Source organism: Cervus elaphus, chromosome X (assembly GCF_910594005.1).
Source record: "Cervus elaphus chromosome X, mCerEla1.1, whole genome shotgun sequence".
NCBI lineage: Eukaryota > Metazoa > Chordata > Mammalia > Artiodactyla > Cervidae > Cervus > Cervus elaphus.
This window is the reverse complement of record NC_057848.1, coordinates 156,088,045-156,105,488: the sequence shown is the minus strand read 5'-3', so window position 1 is coordinate 156,105,488 and position 17,444 is coordinate 156,088,045. Positions and strand designations below refer to the sequence as shown.

General features: G+C 41.2%; 1 protein-coding gene across 1 annotated transcript in view; it reads right to left on the bottom strand.

Annotated features, from left to right (window-relative positions):
* MAP3K15 (mitogen-activated protein kinase kinase kinase 15) overlaps window positions 1-17,444 on the bottom strand; it is a 138,915-nt gene that overhangs the window by 73,880 nt on the left and 47,591 nt on the right. Inside the window, exons 4-6 of the mRNA XM_043896895.1 lie at window positions 13,217-13,410; window positions 9,984-10,152; window positions 7,893-7,999 (exon numbers count right to left, since the gene is read on the bottom strand). Of these exons, the coding sequence (XP_043752830.1) occupies window positions 7,893-7,999; window positions 9,984-10,152; window positions 13,217-13,410 (470 nt within the window). The remainder of the gene's footprint in view (window positions 1-7,892; window positions 8,000-9,983; window positions 10,153-13,216; window positions 13,411-17,444) is intronic.

Below are 17,444 nucleotides of genomic sequence, written 5' to 3'. Positions count from 1 at the left end.
GCATGCACGGACACACACACACACACAAAGTATGGCCCGACAATTCCAAGAGGCCTATGGCTTATTTTAGTTGCCCATCAGGCAAACAAAGTAGAAGTTCAAGCTTTCTGGGCAGAGTTCCCTTGATTATGCCATGATATGAAACCAGTGTATGTAGAACACTGGATTCAAACTGGGGCGTTCTGGTCCCCAAGCTCTCATTGACTTGCTGCTTTATTTTGGGCCCTTGCATTTCTTTCTCGTCTCTACAATAAAGGATTGAGACCACATGACTCCTTGTAAATGCACAGATTCTGTGGTTCTCTTCCTTGCCAGTAACAATCACCACAAATTTGTATCTTTCTTTTTGCAACACGGTTTTAGTTCCCTGGAGGCAAAGGGACTAGGAAAGTAGTGCTAGTAAGTCAGACACAGAAAGACAACTATCGCATGACATCGCTAATATGTGGAGTCTAAAAAAATGATACAAATGAACTTACTTACAAAACATGAATAGTCCCAGAGAGATAGAAAACAAATTTATGGTTACCAAAGGGGAAAGGGGGGGAGGGATAAATTAGGAGATTGGGATTAACATATATATACTACTACATATAAAATAGATACAAGGACTTACTGAATAGAACAGGGAACTATACATATTATAATAACTTATAATGGAAAAGAATCTGAAAAAGAGTATATATGTAGTCACTTTGCTGTATACCTGAAACTGACATAACATTGTAAATCAACCATGTTGTTTAGTCGCTAAGTTGTGTCCAACTCTTTGTGACTCCATGGACTATAATCCGCCAGGTTTCTCTGTCCATGGGGCTGTCTAGGCAAAAATACTGGAGTGGGTTGCCATTTCCTTCTCCAGGGGATCTTCCTGACCCAGAGATCAAACCCACATCTCCTGCACTGGCAGGCAGGTTCTTTACCACTGAGACACCTGGGAAGTCCCTGTAAACCAACTATACTTCAATTAAAAAAACAGACAAAAAAAGTAGGGTGATATCATCATTTTCCTACCCTTTACAAACATGTAACAAAAATGGCTCTTTATCTATACATATGAATTAATATGGTGAGATCACACAGTGAATATAAACAAAAGAAACAAAGAAAACAAGGCTGGTGGTTACTGCAGAGACACAAGTTCTCTCCACCCCTCCACCTGAGCAGGGGCCTGGCTGGGTAGCCCAGAGGTTGAGGATGAGCTGACTGCTGTAGGTTCTGGAACAAGGCTGCAGTCCCTTTGGTGTGTGCTGGATTCAGTATCACTCATCTTATATTCCCCCACACATGTTTCTAGGGCCCACAGAGTATCTTCCTCTCTCCATCCTTAACTTATTCACAGAGCGATACATCAGATATTCCAATACACGTGTCACACATTCAGTCTCCCCTTCCACTTTGCTGAAAGTAATTCAATGAGTTCAACGTTGCCAGGTTGGCCGTTTGGATCCAAACGTGCAGGGAGTAGAATAAGAGTATACTCCTGCTCTTTGACAGGCCAATTTTGTTGTTTTAAAACCCAGGACTTTGATTCTGTTGTTGTCCTTCCAGACCATGCCTCTGCTTGCTGCCTCGATCCCTAATCGGATCTTCTAGCTGCCTTAGCATATCTAATAAAGTCCCGTCTATAAAAGTAACAGCCAGTAAAAACTGTTCATAAAGGTTCCACGCCACTGGGAGGCAAGCAATTTAAGTGCTCAGCGGAAATGGGAAGTACCTTTGACTGGACTTCTGAATGCAGTGAAGGGGAAGCTGTCAGGAAAAGATGCCAGTTCAAGGCAGCATAATACAGGAGCCCATGGCATCTGATGGTGCAGTCATTCATCACTGTCAACCTTTAGTAACGCTAATGGCCATGATTTATTCCACTTCCTAAAAGTTAAAGGTCAACTGTAATGCAGGAAAATTCATTATTTGTTCAACACTGATATTCCCCTTTATAAACACACCGTACCTCCATAAACTTTCTCAAAACGGTACATGATGCCAAGTCCTACTGTGACTCTGCTGACGGGTAGCCAAGTTATACCTAAAGCAAAGATTCAGGACCAGACAGCATGGATACATGAGGCAAATACTGCAGTTCCACAGAAAATCCCTCATTGGTTAGAGAAAATGAGATTCATGGCAATGAGGAGCCTGACTGGCCTCAATACATATTTGTGGTGATTGTTTTCCTGACAGCGAAGAGAACCACTGTCTAACAGGACAGAGGTCCCCAGCCCCCAGGATCTAATGCCTGATGATCTGAGGTGGAGCTAATGTAATAATCATAGAAATAAGGTACACAATAAATGTAATGTGTTTGAATCATCCCAAAACCATCCCCCCCAACTGTGCTCCATGGAAAAGTTGTCTTCCATGAAATGGGTCCCTGGTACCAGAAAGGTTGGGGACCACTGTACAGGGGACAATCAGACTAGAAGGAAAAGACCCATCATCAGAAAGGTGGTTGTCCAGAGAGTAATCCCAGCCATTCCGCTTCCAATTGGGAAAGGTGTATCATTTTGGAATCACTTCATCTTGCCACGCTGGGTTCTCCTAGATACCGATTTTCCATTTCAGAACATGTTTTATTTTTTTATTACTTTGAGTGGATGGTAATCAGACTATTTCATTCTGCTTGAAAACCAGTACCTCTACTTGGTCCAGGAAAAGACTTGGTGGTGAGTGATTTATAAGGCCCTCTTAGTTTCAATTTAATGAGCCATTTTAACAAATAGCACTTATGGTATGCCAGGCATTCTTCCAGAAACTTCACCAGTGATACCTGATTAATCTTTCTAAGTCAAGGATCGACCAAGTATGATTTAAGAATAAATTATATTTAAGATATAATTCTTCAAGTCTAGTTGCTGAACTTCAAGAAAAGCTCCAGGAAGAAAAAGTTAAGTTACAACTTGAAGAGCAGGAGAAAAGGAAGAATGAGGAGATGCAGAGTGTTCGAACATATTTGATCGCTGAGCAGCAGACCAATTTTAACACCATTTTAACAAGAGAGAAAATGAGGAAAGAAAACATAATCAATGATCTCAGTGATAAGCTCAAGAACACAATGCAGCAGCAGGAGCGGGACAAAGATCTGATCGAGTCCCTGTCTGAGGACCTTGCGCGTCTGCTGGAGGAGAAGAAGCGACTGGAAGAGGAGGTCAGCCGGCTGCGGGGCGGCGCCTTCGTGCCCTCCCCGGGCATGGCCGCAGCCCCAGAGCTGTACGGGGCCTGTGCTCCTGAGCCCCCGGTAGAGGCCCTGGACACCCTTGGTGAGGGGAGGCCAGACTCAGCCATGGAGACCAGCACGATGTCTGTCCAAGAAAACGTCCACGTGCTCTCTGAAGAAAGACAGCGGATAATGCTGTTGGAACGAACACTACAGTTGAAAGAAGAAGAAAACAAGTGGTTAAATCAGAGACTGATGTCTCAGAGCATGTCTTCCGTATCCTCGAGGTATTCTGAGAAGATAGCCATTAGAGATTTCCAGGTGGGTGACCTGGTGCTCACCATCTTGGACGAGCGCCACGACAACTACACAACTACGTGCTCTTCACAGTGAGCCCCACCCTCTACTTCCTGCACGCGGAGTCCCTGCCCGCCCTGGACCTCAGGCCGGGAGAGGGCGGTAAGTGTCACATTGAGACATAAACCCAGTGTGTGCTGTCTGACTGTGTCAGAGTTACACAGGCAAGAGAGAGCTCTGCTTCCATCTGCTTTCTTGTTTGTTTGTTTTTATTTGGTCTGCATTATCCAGATTATTTTACTGGATTCTGTTGACAGTTCAGCCTGAGTGCAGCTAATGCAGTCAGGTCAGTTATCTCATACCCTGGTGACAGCAGGATTGTACTGTTAAAATGCTCATACCTATGTAAGCTTGAATATAATGTGCTCATTTGTTTATAAGGGCACTCCTTGTTTTGGCGAAAATAAATTCTTTTAAACTATAAAAACAAAACAAACAAACAAAAGAATAAATTACATTTAAGATAATATATAAATTATATTTAAGTATGATTTAAGAATTATAATAATAAATTACATATACTTAATATATAATTAAGTATAAATTATAATATATAGTATAAATATATATGATATATAAAAAGATATATATAAGATATATATTTATAAGATAATATAATAAATTATATTTAAGTGTGATTTAAGAATAAATTATAATAAATTATATATATTTAATATATAATTACATATAAATTATATATATCTCCCCACTACTCTGGGGGGACAGAGTTACAGAACTTCCTTTTCATGCTTAAGGAAGATGCCCATCCCCATGTTCCCCGCCTTGGGGATGCTGAGTTTAAAGACTTCTGGGGAGAGAAAAGGCTTATTTTCATAGAGACCATGGAGCTCCTCCACCAAAGAGAGTACAAATCCTGACTACCACTGCTTGCTGGTTGCCTGGTGGCTCAGATGGTAAAGAATCTGCCTGCGATGTGGGAGGCCTGGGTTCAATCCCGGGGTTGGGAAGATCCCCTGGAGAAGGGAATGGCTACTCACTCCAGTATTCTTGCCTGGAGAATTCCATGGACAGAGGAGCCTGGCAGGCTACAGTCCATGGGATCGCAAAGAGCTGGACATGACTAAGAAACTTTCACTTTACCACTGTTTGCAGATATCTAGTACAGTAGCACATCTACAAGCATGTGCTATGTACCCAACAGAAATGTGCCCAGAGGTGTGCAAAAGCCATGCACATAAAATGCTAATAGCAGCACTGTTTTCAGTACCCCCAAATTGGAAACGACCTAGAGGTCTACCAGCTGTAAGATGGGTAAATCACTTGTGGCATATCCACACAACAAAGTACTCCATAGCAAGGAGAAGGAATGAACTACCAACACAGCGAACAGTATGGACGAATCTCAGAAACACGACACTGAGTGTAGGAAGCCAGACACCAAAGAGTACGTACTATGTGACTGCTGTTTAATCACTTGGTCATGTCTGACTCTTTGTGACCCCATGGACTGTAGCCCGTCAGGTTCCTCTATCCATGGAATTCTCCAGGCGAGAATACTGGAGTGGGTTGCCATTTTCTTCTCCAAAGGATCCTCCTGACCTGTGTCTCCTGCATTGGCAGGTGGATTCTTTACCACTGAGACACCTGGGAAGCCCATACTGTGTGATTCCATTTATACAAAGTTCAAGGACAGAAAAAACTCATCTCTGGGGACAGAGATTGCAATATATGAGGAGTGGCTGCCTGTACAGGTGTGGGGACTACCTGCAAAGGGGAACAAGGGAACTTCTGGCGCGGGGGTGGAAATATTTCATTTTGATAGGGGTGTTGTTTACATGTGTTTATCTATTTATTAAAACTCAAGTTGTATAAAGATCTACATACTTCACTGCCTATGTGCTTTATATACTTCAATAGAAAAGAGAGATGTTGCCTCATATGCATTACAAGAATCCTGAAGCCATGGATTGTGTGGCTGCTGCCAGTGGCAAGTCCACCATCTACAGCTTAATCCAGCTGCTGAAGCAAAGTCAAGCCTCTGAGAAATCAGATGCAAGTGTCCTCTAACTCGGTCCCCATCAACCCTCACTGTACTCATTCCCTAAGGAAGATGTTTGCCATGGAGGGTTGATAAGAAGGTGCCAGAACTCTGGTTCTCAAGCTACCTTTGAATATCCTCAAGTTTTTGGCGGTGTGATTCAAACATGAGTGATTCCCAGCCCCAGCAGCAAGTGGACTTATATGTAGCTCTATGTTCACCTAATACCACCTCTCTTCCTGTATCTTATCGGGGAGGAAGAGTAACTGTAGGACTAAGACGTTTAGGCAGCTCAGATTTTGTGAGATTAGATGCATCAAACTCCTAGTTATTCTCCACATGGCCACTCAGTGAAAGGCTCCATTTCCCAGCTTCCTTTATAGTTAGATAGATGTCATGTGACTGTGCTCTCACCAACAGAATGTCAGTGGAAGTGGCCCATGCAAATTCTACTTGCTTTAAAGGAAACAGCTTAACTGGGCTTCCACACTACTCCTTTCATCAGGCTGGAACAAAGAGTAAAGCAGTGACTGAGTTTCAACTAGAAGAGAACACTCTTGGGAATGAAAGAGCAACAAAATGGGCAGAAGTTAGGTCACTGAACAACTCCTATGCCACTAACCTGGTCCACTCACCTCTAGACTGCTATGTGAAAGAGAAATTTCAATCATTGCATTTGGGGTCTCTATACTACAGCATCTTAGCTGACACCCCTAGCAATAAGCTTTTGAGGCTCAGGGTCTCCAGGCAGGAATTTTCAAGTCTCACATACTCTACCTAGCCCAGTAATTCAGATTACACTAGTACAGGAAGACAGTAGCCCCCGTCCCCACCATACAATGTTAATCCTGTTGTTAAACTAGCCCCCTACCTCCACAGTCTATGAGACACTTTCAGCTCCTCGTTTGTATATATACAGTCCTTTCACAACACAGTCCCACCCTCCATACTCTGCCTCACTGCACACATTTGCTGCACCTATAGCTCGTATTCTTGAGGTTCCGTGAAAGCACACTGCACCTGAAGAACTCTGCTCACACTTCTGGCCAAGTGGAGTGGTCTCTTCCCCACCCCTATCCTGCAGTCTCTCCCGCCCATGAGGCAATGCTTATCAAGTCTTCAAAACCCAGCCCGAAAGACTCCCGAGAAGCTTCTTGAAAACCTCAAAGCAGAATGACTTCCTCCCTCTACTATGCTGTGGTATTCATGAAGACATTTATCACTCTGAGCTGCAGGGGTTTAGGTACATGTCTGACCTCACAGCTATAATATATGCTCCGAAGACAAAGTCCCTAAAAGTCAAGATCATGTCATGTCCATTTTCTTAACTTTGGCATTCAGCCATGATCTGGCTCATACTCAACGAGGGTTGAATGAAAGAAGGAAACAGAATTTAATATGCTCAACATTACTAATTATTATAGAAATGCAAATCAAAACTGCAATGAGGTATCACCTCACACTGCTCAGAATGGCCATCATCAAAAAGTCTACAAACAATAAATGCTGGAGAGGGTGTGGAGAAAAGGAGACCCTCCTACACTGTTGGTGGGAGTATAAGTTGGTACAGCCACAATGGAAAACAGTATGGAGGTTCGTTAAAAAACTCAAAGTAAAGGTATGATATGACCCAGCAATCCCACTACTGGTCGTATACCTTTAGAAAACCATAATTCAAAAAGACAGATGTACCCCAATGTTCAATGCAGCACTATTTACAATAGCCAGGATATGGAAGCAACCTAGATGTGCATCAACAGAGGAATAGATAAAGAAGATGTGAGACATATATATATATATATATATATATATATATATATATATATATATATGATGAAATATTACTTGGCCCTAAAAAGGAATGAAATTGGGTCATTTGCAGTGATGTTGATGGACCTAGAATCTGTCATACAGAGTAAAATAAGTCAGAAAGAGAAAAACAAGTATCATGTATTAATACATATTTGTGGCATCTAGAAAAATGGTACAGATGAATCTATCTGAAGGGCAAAAACAGAGATAAAGACATAGAGAATGGACATGTGAATACAGTGGGGGAAGGGGAGGGTGGGACAAACTGACAGAGTAGCAATGGCATATATTCACTACCATGTGTAAACGAGCTGATGGGAAGCTGCTGTGTAAGACAGGGAGCTCAGCCCGGTGCTCCGTGATGACCTAGAAGGTAGGATAGGGCTGGGAGGGAGCCTGAAGGGGTAGGGGATATACACATACATATAGCTGATACACTTAGTTGGACAGTGGAAACTAGCAACATTGTAAAGCAATTATACTACAATTTAAAAAAGAAGAAAAAAAGGAAGCAAAATTTAACAGCTGGCCTGCTTCAAAACTCTATCCATACATTATCACTCTTACCTATTCAGTGCAAACGCATAGTGGAATTTAATGTTATGCTGGTCAGCCAAATCACACGTAGGCAGCATCTCCAGTGTTTCTACCAGCTTCACCATTGCATCGTAGTCCTGTTGGCAAGAGGTCCCAAGGTGAGAGAGGAAACGCAGCTCTTTGCAGGTTTTCTTAAACAGTTATCAGCATGAGACCACCTCAGCATTTAAATATAGGCCCTTACCTACAGGCAGTATTTAGTGAAGTTAAAGTCCTTAAAAGAACAGCAATGAGATTAAAAACAACAACAAGATGGATGAGAGAAGACAGAGGAAGAATCTCTGCTCTCAGAGGTCACAAAAGGACCAAGGAAAGGAAGTTAGATTCAGAGACAATAAAAGAAAACGAATGAGCCAAGCAGCTAGGAAAAGCTACCACATTTTGAGTGTAGAAGAGTTATCACCACTGGCAGGGCTGTGGGTTAAAATGAACTGGACGTAAATATATAGGAAATCTTACAGTCATTTGCCACATAAAGGGAGGAAATATCCCAAGGCTTCCTATTTTGTCAGAAACAATCCAATTCATTTAAATCAGTTTCTCAACCTTGGCACTAGTGACATTTGGGGGCTGGATCATTCTTTACCCTGGGGGCTGTCCTGTGACCTTGACCCACTCAGTGCCAGGAGCACTCTGGCCCCTGCCCCCAGTTGTGACAACCCAAAATACCTCCAGACACTACCACATGTCCCCGCCTTGAGAACCATGGCTCTAAACTGCGTAATTACCCAGGGAAAAACTGCTACCGTGTTCGTCTCGGCTGTATCCCCTGTGAGCAGTGCCATCTGCTACCCTTTCAGCCGGCTCAGAATCACTGTTACTGGCCAACTTGCTGACAGCTGGCCACAGTTAGCAGACGAGGACTTCCCACCGAAATCTCACGCCTGTTTTGTGGCATTACAATTGGATGCTGCTGCCCAAGGAAAGGGAAAGCAGAGTACAGCAAGAAGCTTCTGACTCATCTTTGAGCCTCAGAGTCCCACCAAGGGAAGGTTATAAAGAGGAGAGATGCATGAAAGCAAGGGCAGAAGGAAGCCAGCCGCTCAATGGAAGAAAGACCTCAAACAAGGTCCTTCCCATTCTCTTGTTCCATGGGGCATCACTCAGCATAATTTCTAATAGCATCTGCTATTAAAATCAATTAGATGCATCTGTTTGTCACCAGGGGCATGAGTTCCTTAAGTGGTTGACTCTTGTTCTTGGCTCAGGTCATAAATGGAAGCCTCTTTTGTCTAAAGACCTGTGGCCAACAACCTCCAACATGGCTTTGTACTGATAGAATTCTACAGGTTATGTACAGCACTCTGTGTTCCTCCAAAGGGACGGAAGACAAGACATCTTGGAAATGGCTCCATGGCATTAAACCTGGAGGGGGGAAATGATTGCTTTCCTCCATGGTGCCATATTCTACAAACCCCATCTTCAGGACTTTCCAGAAGTCTCTGTCCATTGTCTGAGAATAAAGCCCTGCAGCCCCAGGTTCCTGGACATGCCTGTATTACTCCTGCTCTCCCTTTCACTAACAGGTAGTGCTAAACCAAGAAGGGAGTGACAAAGGCCTAAAGGGAGTAGAAGAGGAGAGGCATTAAGAGCAAGGACAACAGGGCTGGTTACCTCAGTTGGAATCTTGACTTTTGCCAACCACTGTGTGACCTCAGGCAAGTTATTTAGCTTCTCTGTACCTCATGTTCCTCATTTTTACAATGGGAATAATCGGACTGTGCACCCCATAGGCTTCTGAAGAGGATTAAGTGAATTAGGGCTTGCAAAGGGCTTGGAACAACGCCTAGCACAAATTGCATATAAACTGTTAAATTCTGAACTCCTTTTACTAAGCAGTACCATATCTAAGAATTTGCTGGAGCACCCTTCTGATATGACAAAACCTTCTGCAACATTTCTACCACAAAAGATGTGCGAGGTGACCTATGACCCAGCCACATTCCTATTTTGGCTATAAAACAACTACCTAACCATACAGCTAGTGCATGAGTACCTCATACAAGGAATTCCTCATGTCAGGGAAGAACTGTGTTAGCTTTAGCTAAGCATAAGGCATACCTGGATATCGCGATAGGATAGCAGTAAATTAATCACGATGTCTGAGGTTAGAACCTCAGTGTTATCCATGCGGAGTTTGATCCGAGCCAGCTCCTTGGCCAGTTCATCACCCTGGTATTTCTCTCTGGCTCTCCGGATGTCATTTAACAAGGTTTCTTTGTAATAAGCACTGGAGAGGGAAACAAGAAAAGCTCCAGTCACGGCTACAAGCATCCAGGACTGTGCTGCAGCTCAAACAAACCTAGCTCTCATGGACATGACTTAGGCTAACACACGGGAGCCTCACCCACAGTTGAGCCTCCCAGGATCAGCCAATGGGGAGCACGTCCTAGTTGTGAGTGTCACTTTGCAAAAACCTAACCACTCAACAGTTACAAAGAAAATCAGTTTATTATGACCTTGAAAATATTTTCAAAGTTGACCCCTGATGTATTTGGATAACACACAGGACTCACTAGCTATCCCACCCCATCCCCTCTCCTCCAGTATTTTCAAACACATAAAGAACAAGAAAGTACTTCACTTGAACAGTAATTTCCCCCACCATTAAGAGATTTTTCACAAAGCTGAACAAAACTCCAAAGACATGAAACATAGTAAGATGAATGTCTTTAAGATGTATCTTTCAGGTATCCCCAGATAGTAACCACAAAGCTTTTTACACTTGGTCGAGAAACAAAATCTGGATGTGTCCATGAGCAATACAAGAAGCCATGCCTGGATACCTGCAGACCACCTCTGCCTTTCACCCCCTATTCTCTGTGTCATTTTTGACAGCCAGAATGCTTTCCTAATGGAAGACATAGAACTTCCTTTATGTGGGCATCCAGATAATAACAGGGAGGTATTACAACATTTAAAGCAGTTTAAATTCACACTAGAATGTCTCATCATGTCTCCAAGAACCAATGCTAGTATTCGGTACTTGGTTTAAAATAGATGAATTTAAATATGTTGTCTACTTTCCAAGAAATTTTTTTTCTATGGAAACTGGGCATGATCAAGTTGTAATACTATCAACCCATTACGTAGCTGAAATGATTTAACTGTAGACAGTAAAAATAGGTTATTAAAAAGAGCAAGTTTAACAAGTAATAGTCTTCAGAGGATGAGAAACAATACCAAAGAATAACCAATGTTGGTTTTAATTGTTACAAAACTCTGTCCAAAAAAGTGTTTACAGTACACTGCCTGGTCCAATGCTTATAATAAATCTCAACATTTCAGTAATTAAGTGAAATTACTTTCACTTAAGTAAAGTGAAAGTGCTCTGATATAAAAGTATCAGTGTGCTCTGATATAAAAGTATCAGTGCACTGCTTTAATTTTTATTTCCTTGTCTCTTATTACCTCGATGATGAGCAAATTAGTAGATTCTACTAATGTTTAAAATTCTATGATTAATCAAGTGAATAATTAAGTTGAGTGATAGCCATTGTCCATTTGCTGGACTATAAAGGCATCAAAAGCTATTAAAGTATTAGTAGTTTTGCCTGTCAAGTGAAAATGTCCACTTTAGTCTTGTTTTCAAGGGGAGCTCTGAAAAATATCTTCAATAAACTAAGAAACCTAATAAGAACAGTAACCTGTAAGTAAATAAACAAAACACTGAATTAAGTATGGCTTGGAGACACCATGTATGTAATAAACATGCAGCCATTTCTGCCTCTGGTAACCAGGAAAGATACTGCTAATCAGTGTGAACTTGGAAATGGCTTCAAACCCCTTTTCTGCACAGGGCTCTGGGTGGCCTTCATCAACCTATGCAAGTTGGCACTTGAGCTGAAAATTTATCTGCCATCCCTCTTACAGATGTTTTCAACCATTAGCATCATTTATCCTCTCACTAACCCTTGCCAGGTATCTGGGAGTTCAAGGGGTGGAATCAACCAACAGGTATTTCAAGTTCTTTGAAATTAAACCAAATTGAAAGACTTGTCTTCCTACTGAAACATACATGAAATGAATGAGAAACAAACCTGAGGCCACTTCTTGCAGACACCTTGCTCACCTGGCAGACTCAAGCTAGCCTACTTCCTTGTCAGACCTGAAAAAAAATGATACTGGGAGACTTTTCTCCCTGAACCTCACTAGAATATTCACTGTGCAGTTAAGACAACAGTTAGCAAGCTGGGGCCGAATGAGGTTTTTGAGGGATGTGCTGCAAAAGGTGCCCCGTTTACTTTCTAGATTGGCATGTGGTCACATATGCCTGAGTTGCCAGTCTTCTTTTCCCTTTACAACCTGTAGCGGAAACTGTGTGTCCAGAGAAGAGGTGACAGGATAGAAAAGGAGAACAGACTGAACAAGCATGCACCTCCCACCAGCCCCACAGTTTGGGGGGCCACAGCGCAAGCCAGAGGGACGTGTGGCCCTTATACTTCAAGTCAGTTCTGCCAGCGCTTTGGATTTTCATTTGTTTTGGAAAGACAAATCCTTCTCCTTGTGACTTAACTTTCAGGAGTAAATCCTTTAAATTGGCTACAGGCAAAGAAAATCTGAATTCTTTCTTTAAGTGGAATAACTTTTCTGCCTTCAAGTTTCAAAACAGGGATATTTCAAGGGCTGGTTTCTTGAGCACTGAGGCTCCAAGAGGTGAGCTGACTGTTCCAAGGCTACACAGTGAAGGACCGCCTGAGCCAGGATTCAAACCCAAACCTGTCAGCTCTTGAATCACTGCTCCACGCCTTCTCCGACATAAATCTACCAAGAACACGTCCCAGGTAACACTGTGGTCAGGATGGCTTCAGCTTGACTCAATACCCTGACCTGTACAGCATAGGGGCTAATGTTTGGAATAGCCTTGCTGACACATTTTAACAACTTCAACAGCTGATTGGCGGTGGGCAGGAACTCACCTTCAGAAACGATCTTAGAACACAGAATGTCAGAGTTGAAAGAGCATTAAAGAAAATTAATGATTTAAGTTCCTTATCTTCTAGATGACAAAACAACTACAGAAAAGTTATTTGTCAAGGTTGCATAAGGAGCTGGAACCAAACACAAACTGAACCCTGACCTCAACTCCAGTTTCATTCTCTTTCAGCTACACCTCAACAGCCCAATGCAGTGAGCCAGTGTGGAACCCTGGATTCCAGGATGACTTTAAAATGACTGGTTGGAATTCCCCACTCTCTGGGCACTATGGTCTCTTGAAGGTACATCACCTCCATGGACATGAAGGGAAAATTTTGGCCAAGCTCCCAAGATTGAGGACAGTTGATGGGAATTACCATGAGGTCACATGGATGTCCTTGAGGAGGCTAGTAAACCTGTCCACCAGAGGCACACACAGTGGACCCAGGAGGGTGTCCCAGTTGGGCTGCATGTACTCCGAGGCACGCCGCTGGGCATCACTCTCACAGCAAAAATAATCAGCGCATGGTGTCACGATGTATGGGATGAAATAATAATTTCCACTGGATGCCTGGAAAAAAGAAACAAAAATGTTTCACAAAATAAGCAATGGAGAAGCACAGCTGTGGATTTGGGCAGGTGGAACCTTGGTGGGACAGGAAAGGAGAATACGCCTGACGATGGACAACTACTTGCACAATATGACTATGAATCTATCAGACACAAACAGGAAACCACTCCATTTCACAAGCTCTAACACATGGGAATACAACAAAAATTTGGTTTTCAATGCTGAACTGGGCAGTATACATCTCTGAATTTCACTGGCAGAGATTTTAGGTTTTTAATTCTCAGAAATTATATTTCATTACATATCCTCCAAATCACAGGGAACTTCAGCCCAATGATAACCAGGAAGCAAAATGTAAAGGTTTAATTTCTTTCTTTTGGCATGGCTGGAAAAGCCTTATTATTTGATAATTTAACCACAGGTGAATTATTTATAAACTTTGTTGAGTAGAAACTGTTTTGCAGGAAGCAGATATTAATAGATATGATTAGTCCCAGAGATGTTTTGGGAAAAAATTTGTTTACAAATTTTTATATTGTCAAATAATACTCAAGTAAAACTATGCTTTTTCTATGGAATAATCATGATTCATAGTCAAACTGTAACCATTTTTTAAAGCATAAACACTACCTTTATTTTTTTTTACTCTTTCAGTTTTTAAATTATGAAAGTATGATAACACATTTACAGGAGACTTGGAAAATATACAACAAAGTTACATATAGTTCTACTATATATTACAATTATTTTAAATAGATAAATTTTTAGTTGGAGTTTCCTTATCAAACTCTCAAGTATTAATAGAATGAATATACAGAAAAGTAGAAGGAAAGCGCCATGAACCAATTCAACATAATTAAGATTCATACAATTTTCACACACAGTAGGATACAAATTCTATTCAAGTTCCCATAGATTATATATAAACTAGGAGACACTGGAACATATCCAGGGACATAAAACAGGTGCAAAAATTTCATGGTCTAAAGGTACTGAAATCATACAGAGTCGGTTCTCTTATCACTGTGGAATTATGTTAGAAATCAGTATCAAAAGATATTTGAAAATAACCCACATATTTTCAAGTCCAATGTGACATTTACCAAGAGAGATCTTTGACTTAGCCATTGAAAGCCTCAGTAAACTTAGAAGACTGAAAAAACACAGAGGGTGATTACAGAGAAGAAAGTGTTTAAATGAGAAATATTAAAATGAAAAATTAATATCAAAGATACTTTAAAAAACCCATGTATTTGAAAATTAAATGTCCACTTTTAAATGATGGTTGTATCTAAGAAGCCCTAACAAGGAAAATTAGAAAATATTTGTAACAGAATAAAAATGAAAAGAGATTTACCAGAATTTGTTGCATGCAGCTGAAACTGCTCAATGCAAGTAAATACAAAGCAGAATCTTGAATAAAGTATGAAAATAAATAACAAACACTGGCGTAAAATATTATGAAATTTGTACAAAATTTGTACTTTAGTTAATAAAACTGTTATCACATTTTCCATTTTTTTTTTTTTTTTAAACAACATAGTATTTTCTTGATATTCTCAGAACTGGACTAGAAGCTTTGAGCTTCAAATTTTTGTGAAAAAGACCACTAAGATAATGAACTTTCTAGTCTTTTAGCAGTAATATCAGATGCCAAAATACATGGAACTATATCAAAGTTTTGAGTGAATATTAATTAGAAACCTAGCATTCTATTTATACTGTCAAAAAAGTGGAATTAAAATGTCATAAATTTTTTAGCTAGGCAAAAATTCATAACATTTCTAAAATATATATCATACATACTATATACACATACACATATATATACATATATGTATACAAAAGTTTTTCTACTATGCTTGATAAAGGCTTGAGAAAGAAAAACAGAAAAGAGACACAGAAATTGGGAAACATAAACTAAATGAAATGGGAACACTGAACATGAAATAGAAAAAGAAATACTACTTTTAAACAGCATTCAGCCCATACCTGGGCTCCCTGATAGCTCAGTTGGTAAAGAATCTGCCTGAATGCAGGAGACCCCGGTTTGATTCCTGGGTCGGGAAGATACCCTGGAGAAGGGATAGGCTACCCACTCCAGTATTCTTGGGCTTCCCTTGTGGCTCAGCTGGTAAAGAATCCGCCTGCAATGAGGGAGATCTAGGTTTGATCCCTGGGTTGGGTAGATCCCCTGGAGAAGGGAAAGGCTACCCACTCCAGTATTCTGGCCTGGAGAATTCCATGGACTATACAGTTCATGGGGTTGCAAAGAGCTGGACACGACTGAGAGACTTTCACTTTTCACTTTTTCAAGCCCATGCTCAGTTTTTAGAATATTTGGAGGACCACAATATGCTCTTAAAGGACACTCTACTATTACAGTCTATTTTTGGTCTGTACTGTTACAAAAAGCCACTATGTTAAAATTTCTGACGTATTAATTCCTATCTCTTCACTAAGTTTTAAAGAATTTGATGCAAGCAATAATACATCTGATTTTTTCCCTTTAATTTGTTAAACTAAGGGAGTTATCTAGGAAATTTGGCATCAGTTCAATTGCTCAGTCATGTCCAACTCTTGGAGACCCCATGGACTGCAGCACGCCAGGCCTCCCTGTCCATCACCAACTCCTGAAGTTTACTCAAACTCATGTCCATTGAGTCGGTGATGCCATCCAACTATCTCATCCTCTTTCATCCCCTTCTCCCACCTTCACTCTTTCCCAGCATCAGGGTCTTTTCAAATGAGTCAGTTCTTCACATCAGGTGGCCAAAGTATTGGAGTTTCAGCTTCAACATCAGTCATTTCAATGAATATTCAGGACTGATTTCCTTTAGGATGGACTGGTTGGATCTCCTTGCTGTCCAAGGGACTCTCAGGAGTCTTCTCCAACACCATAGTTCAAAAGCATCAATTCTTTGGTGCTCAGCTTTCTTTATAGTCCAACTCTCACATCCATACAGGACTACTGGAAAAACCATAGCCTTGACTAGATGGACCTTTGTTGGCCAAGTAATGTCTCTGCTTTTTAATATGCTGTCTAGGTTGGTCATAGCTTTTCTTACAAGGAGTTAAGTGTCTTTTAATTTCATGGTTGCAGTCACCATCTGCAGTGATTTTGGAGTCCTAAAAAATAATGTCTGTCACTGTTTCCCCATCTATTTGCCATGAAGTGACGGGATAATGTGGCAAAATGCACAACCTTGGGAAGCATACTTTCAGCAAGAACGAGAAGTCAAACGAGCAATACATCTCCTTCTAAATTACAAAGGAATTCACTCACCCCAGAGACAATGGTCAGAATGCCACAATTTCAGATCAAACAGAAGTCTTGGGAAAACTCCACACTGGGGAACTGGTTTTAAACATATATGTGACAGACATTTTAGTTTTCCTTTTGAGTAAGATTTGCTTACACAAGGACAGGTGGTATTCTTCTATCCAAATTCAAAATCAAATAATTGTCTTGAAATTCTCTCCTTCTTTTGTACCTCCCAGGGCATCTATATACCTGCTGAGCTGTCTGTAGGCCCTAAAATACTTTGTTAAGCAAAAATGACTAGCGCTGCTCCATTCAATCATACTTGAGACTGCATCGGCACACTTTTTCTGTAAAAATATTTTTGGTCTTGTGGGCCATATAATCTCTACTCTCCAAGTACTCAACTCTGCTGTTAAAGCAGCCACAGACAAGACGTAGACACATGAGCATGGCTGTGCCCAGTGAAACTATTTATGGGCAAAACTCTGAATTTCATATTTTCATATGTCCTAGAATATTCTTTGGGCTTCCCCAGTGGCTCTGTGGTAAAGAATCTGCCTGCCAATGCAGGAGACGCTGGTTCAATCCCTGGGTTGGGAGGACTACCTGGAGAAGGAAAAGGCAACGCACTCCAGTATTCTTGCCTGGGAAATCCCATGGACAGAGCAGCCTGGCAGGCTACAGTCCACAGGGTTGCAAACAGTCGGACACAACTTAGTGACTAAACAACAATAACAAAATATTCTTCATCTTCTGATTTTTTTATCAA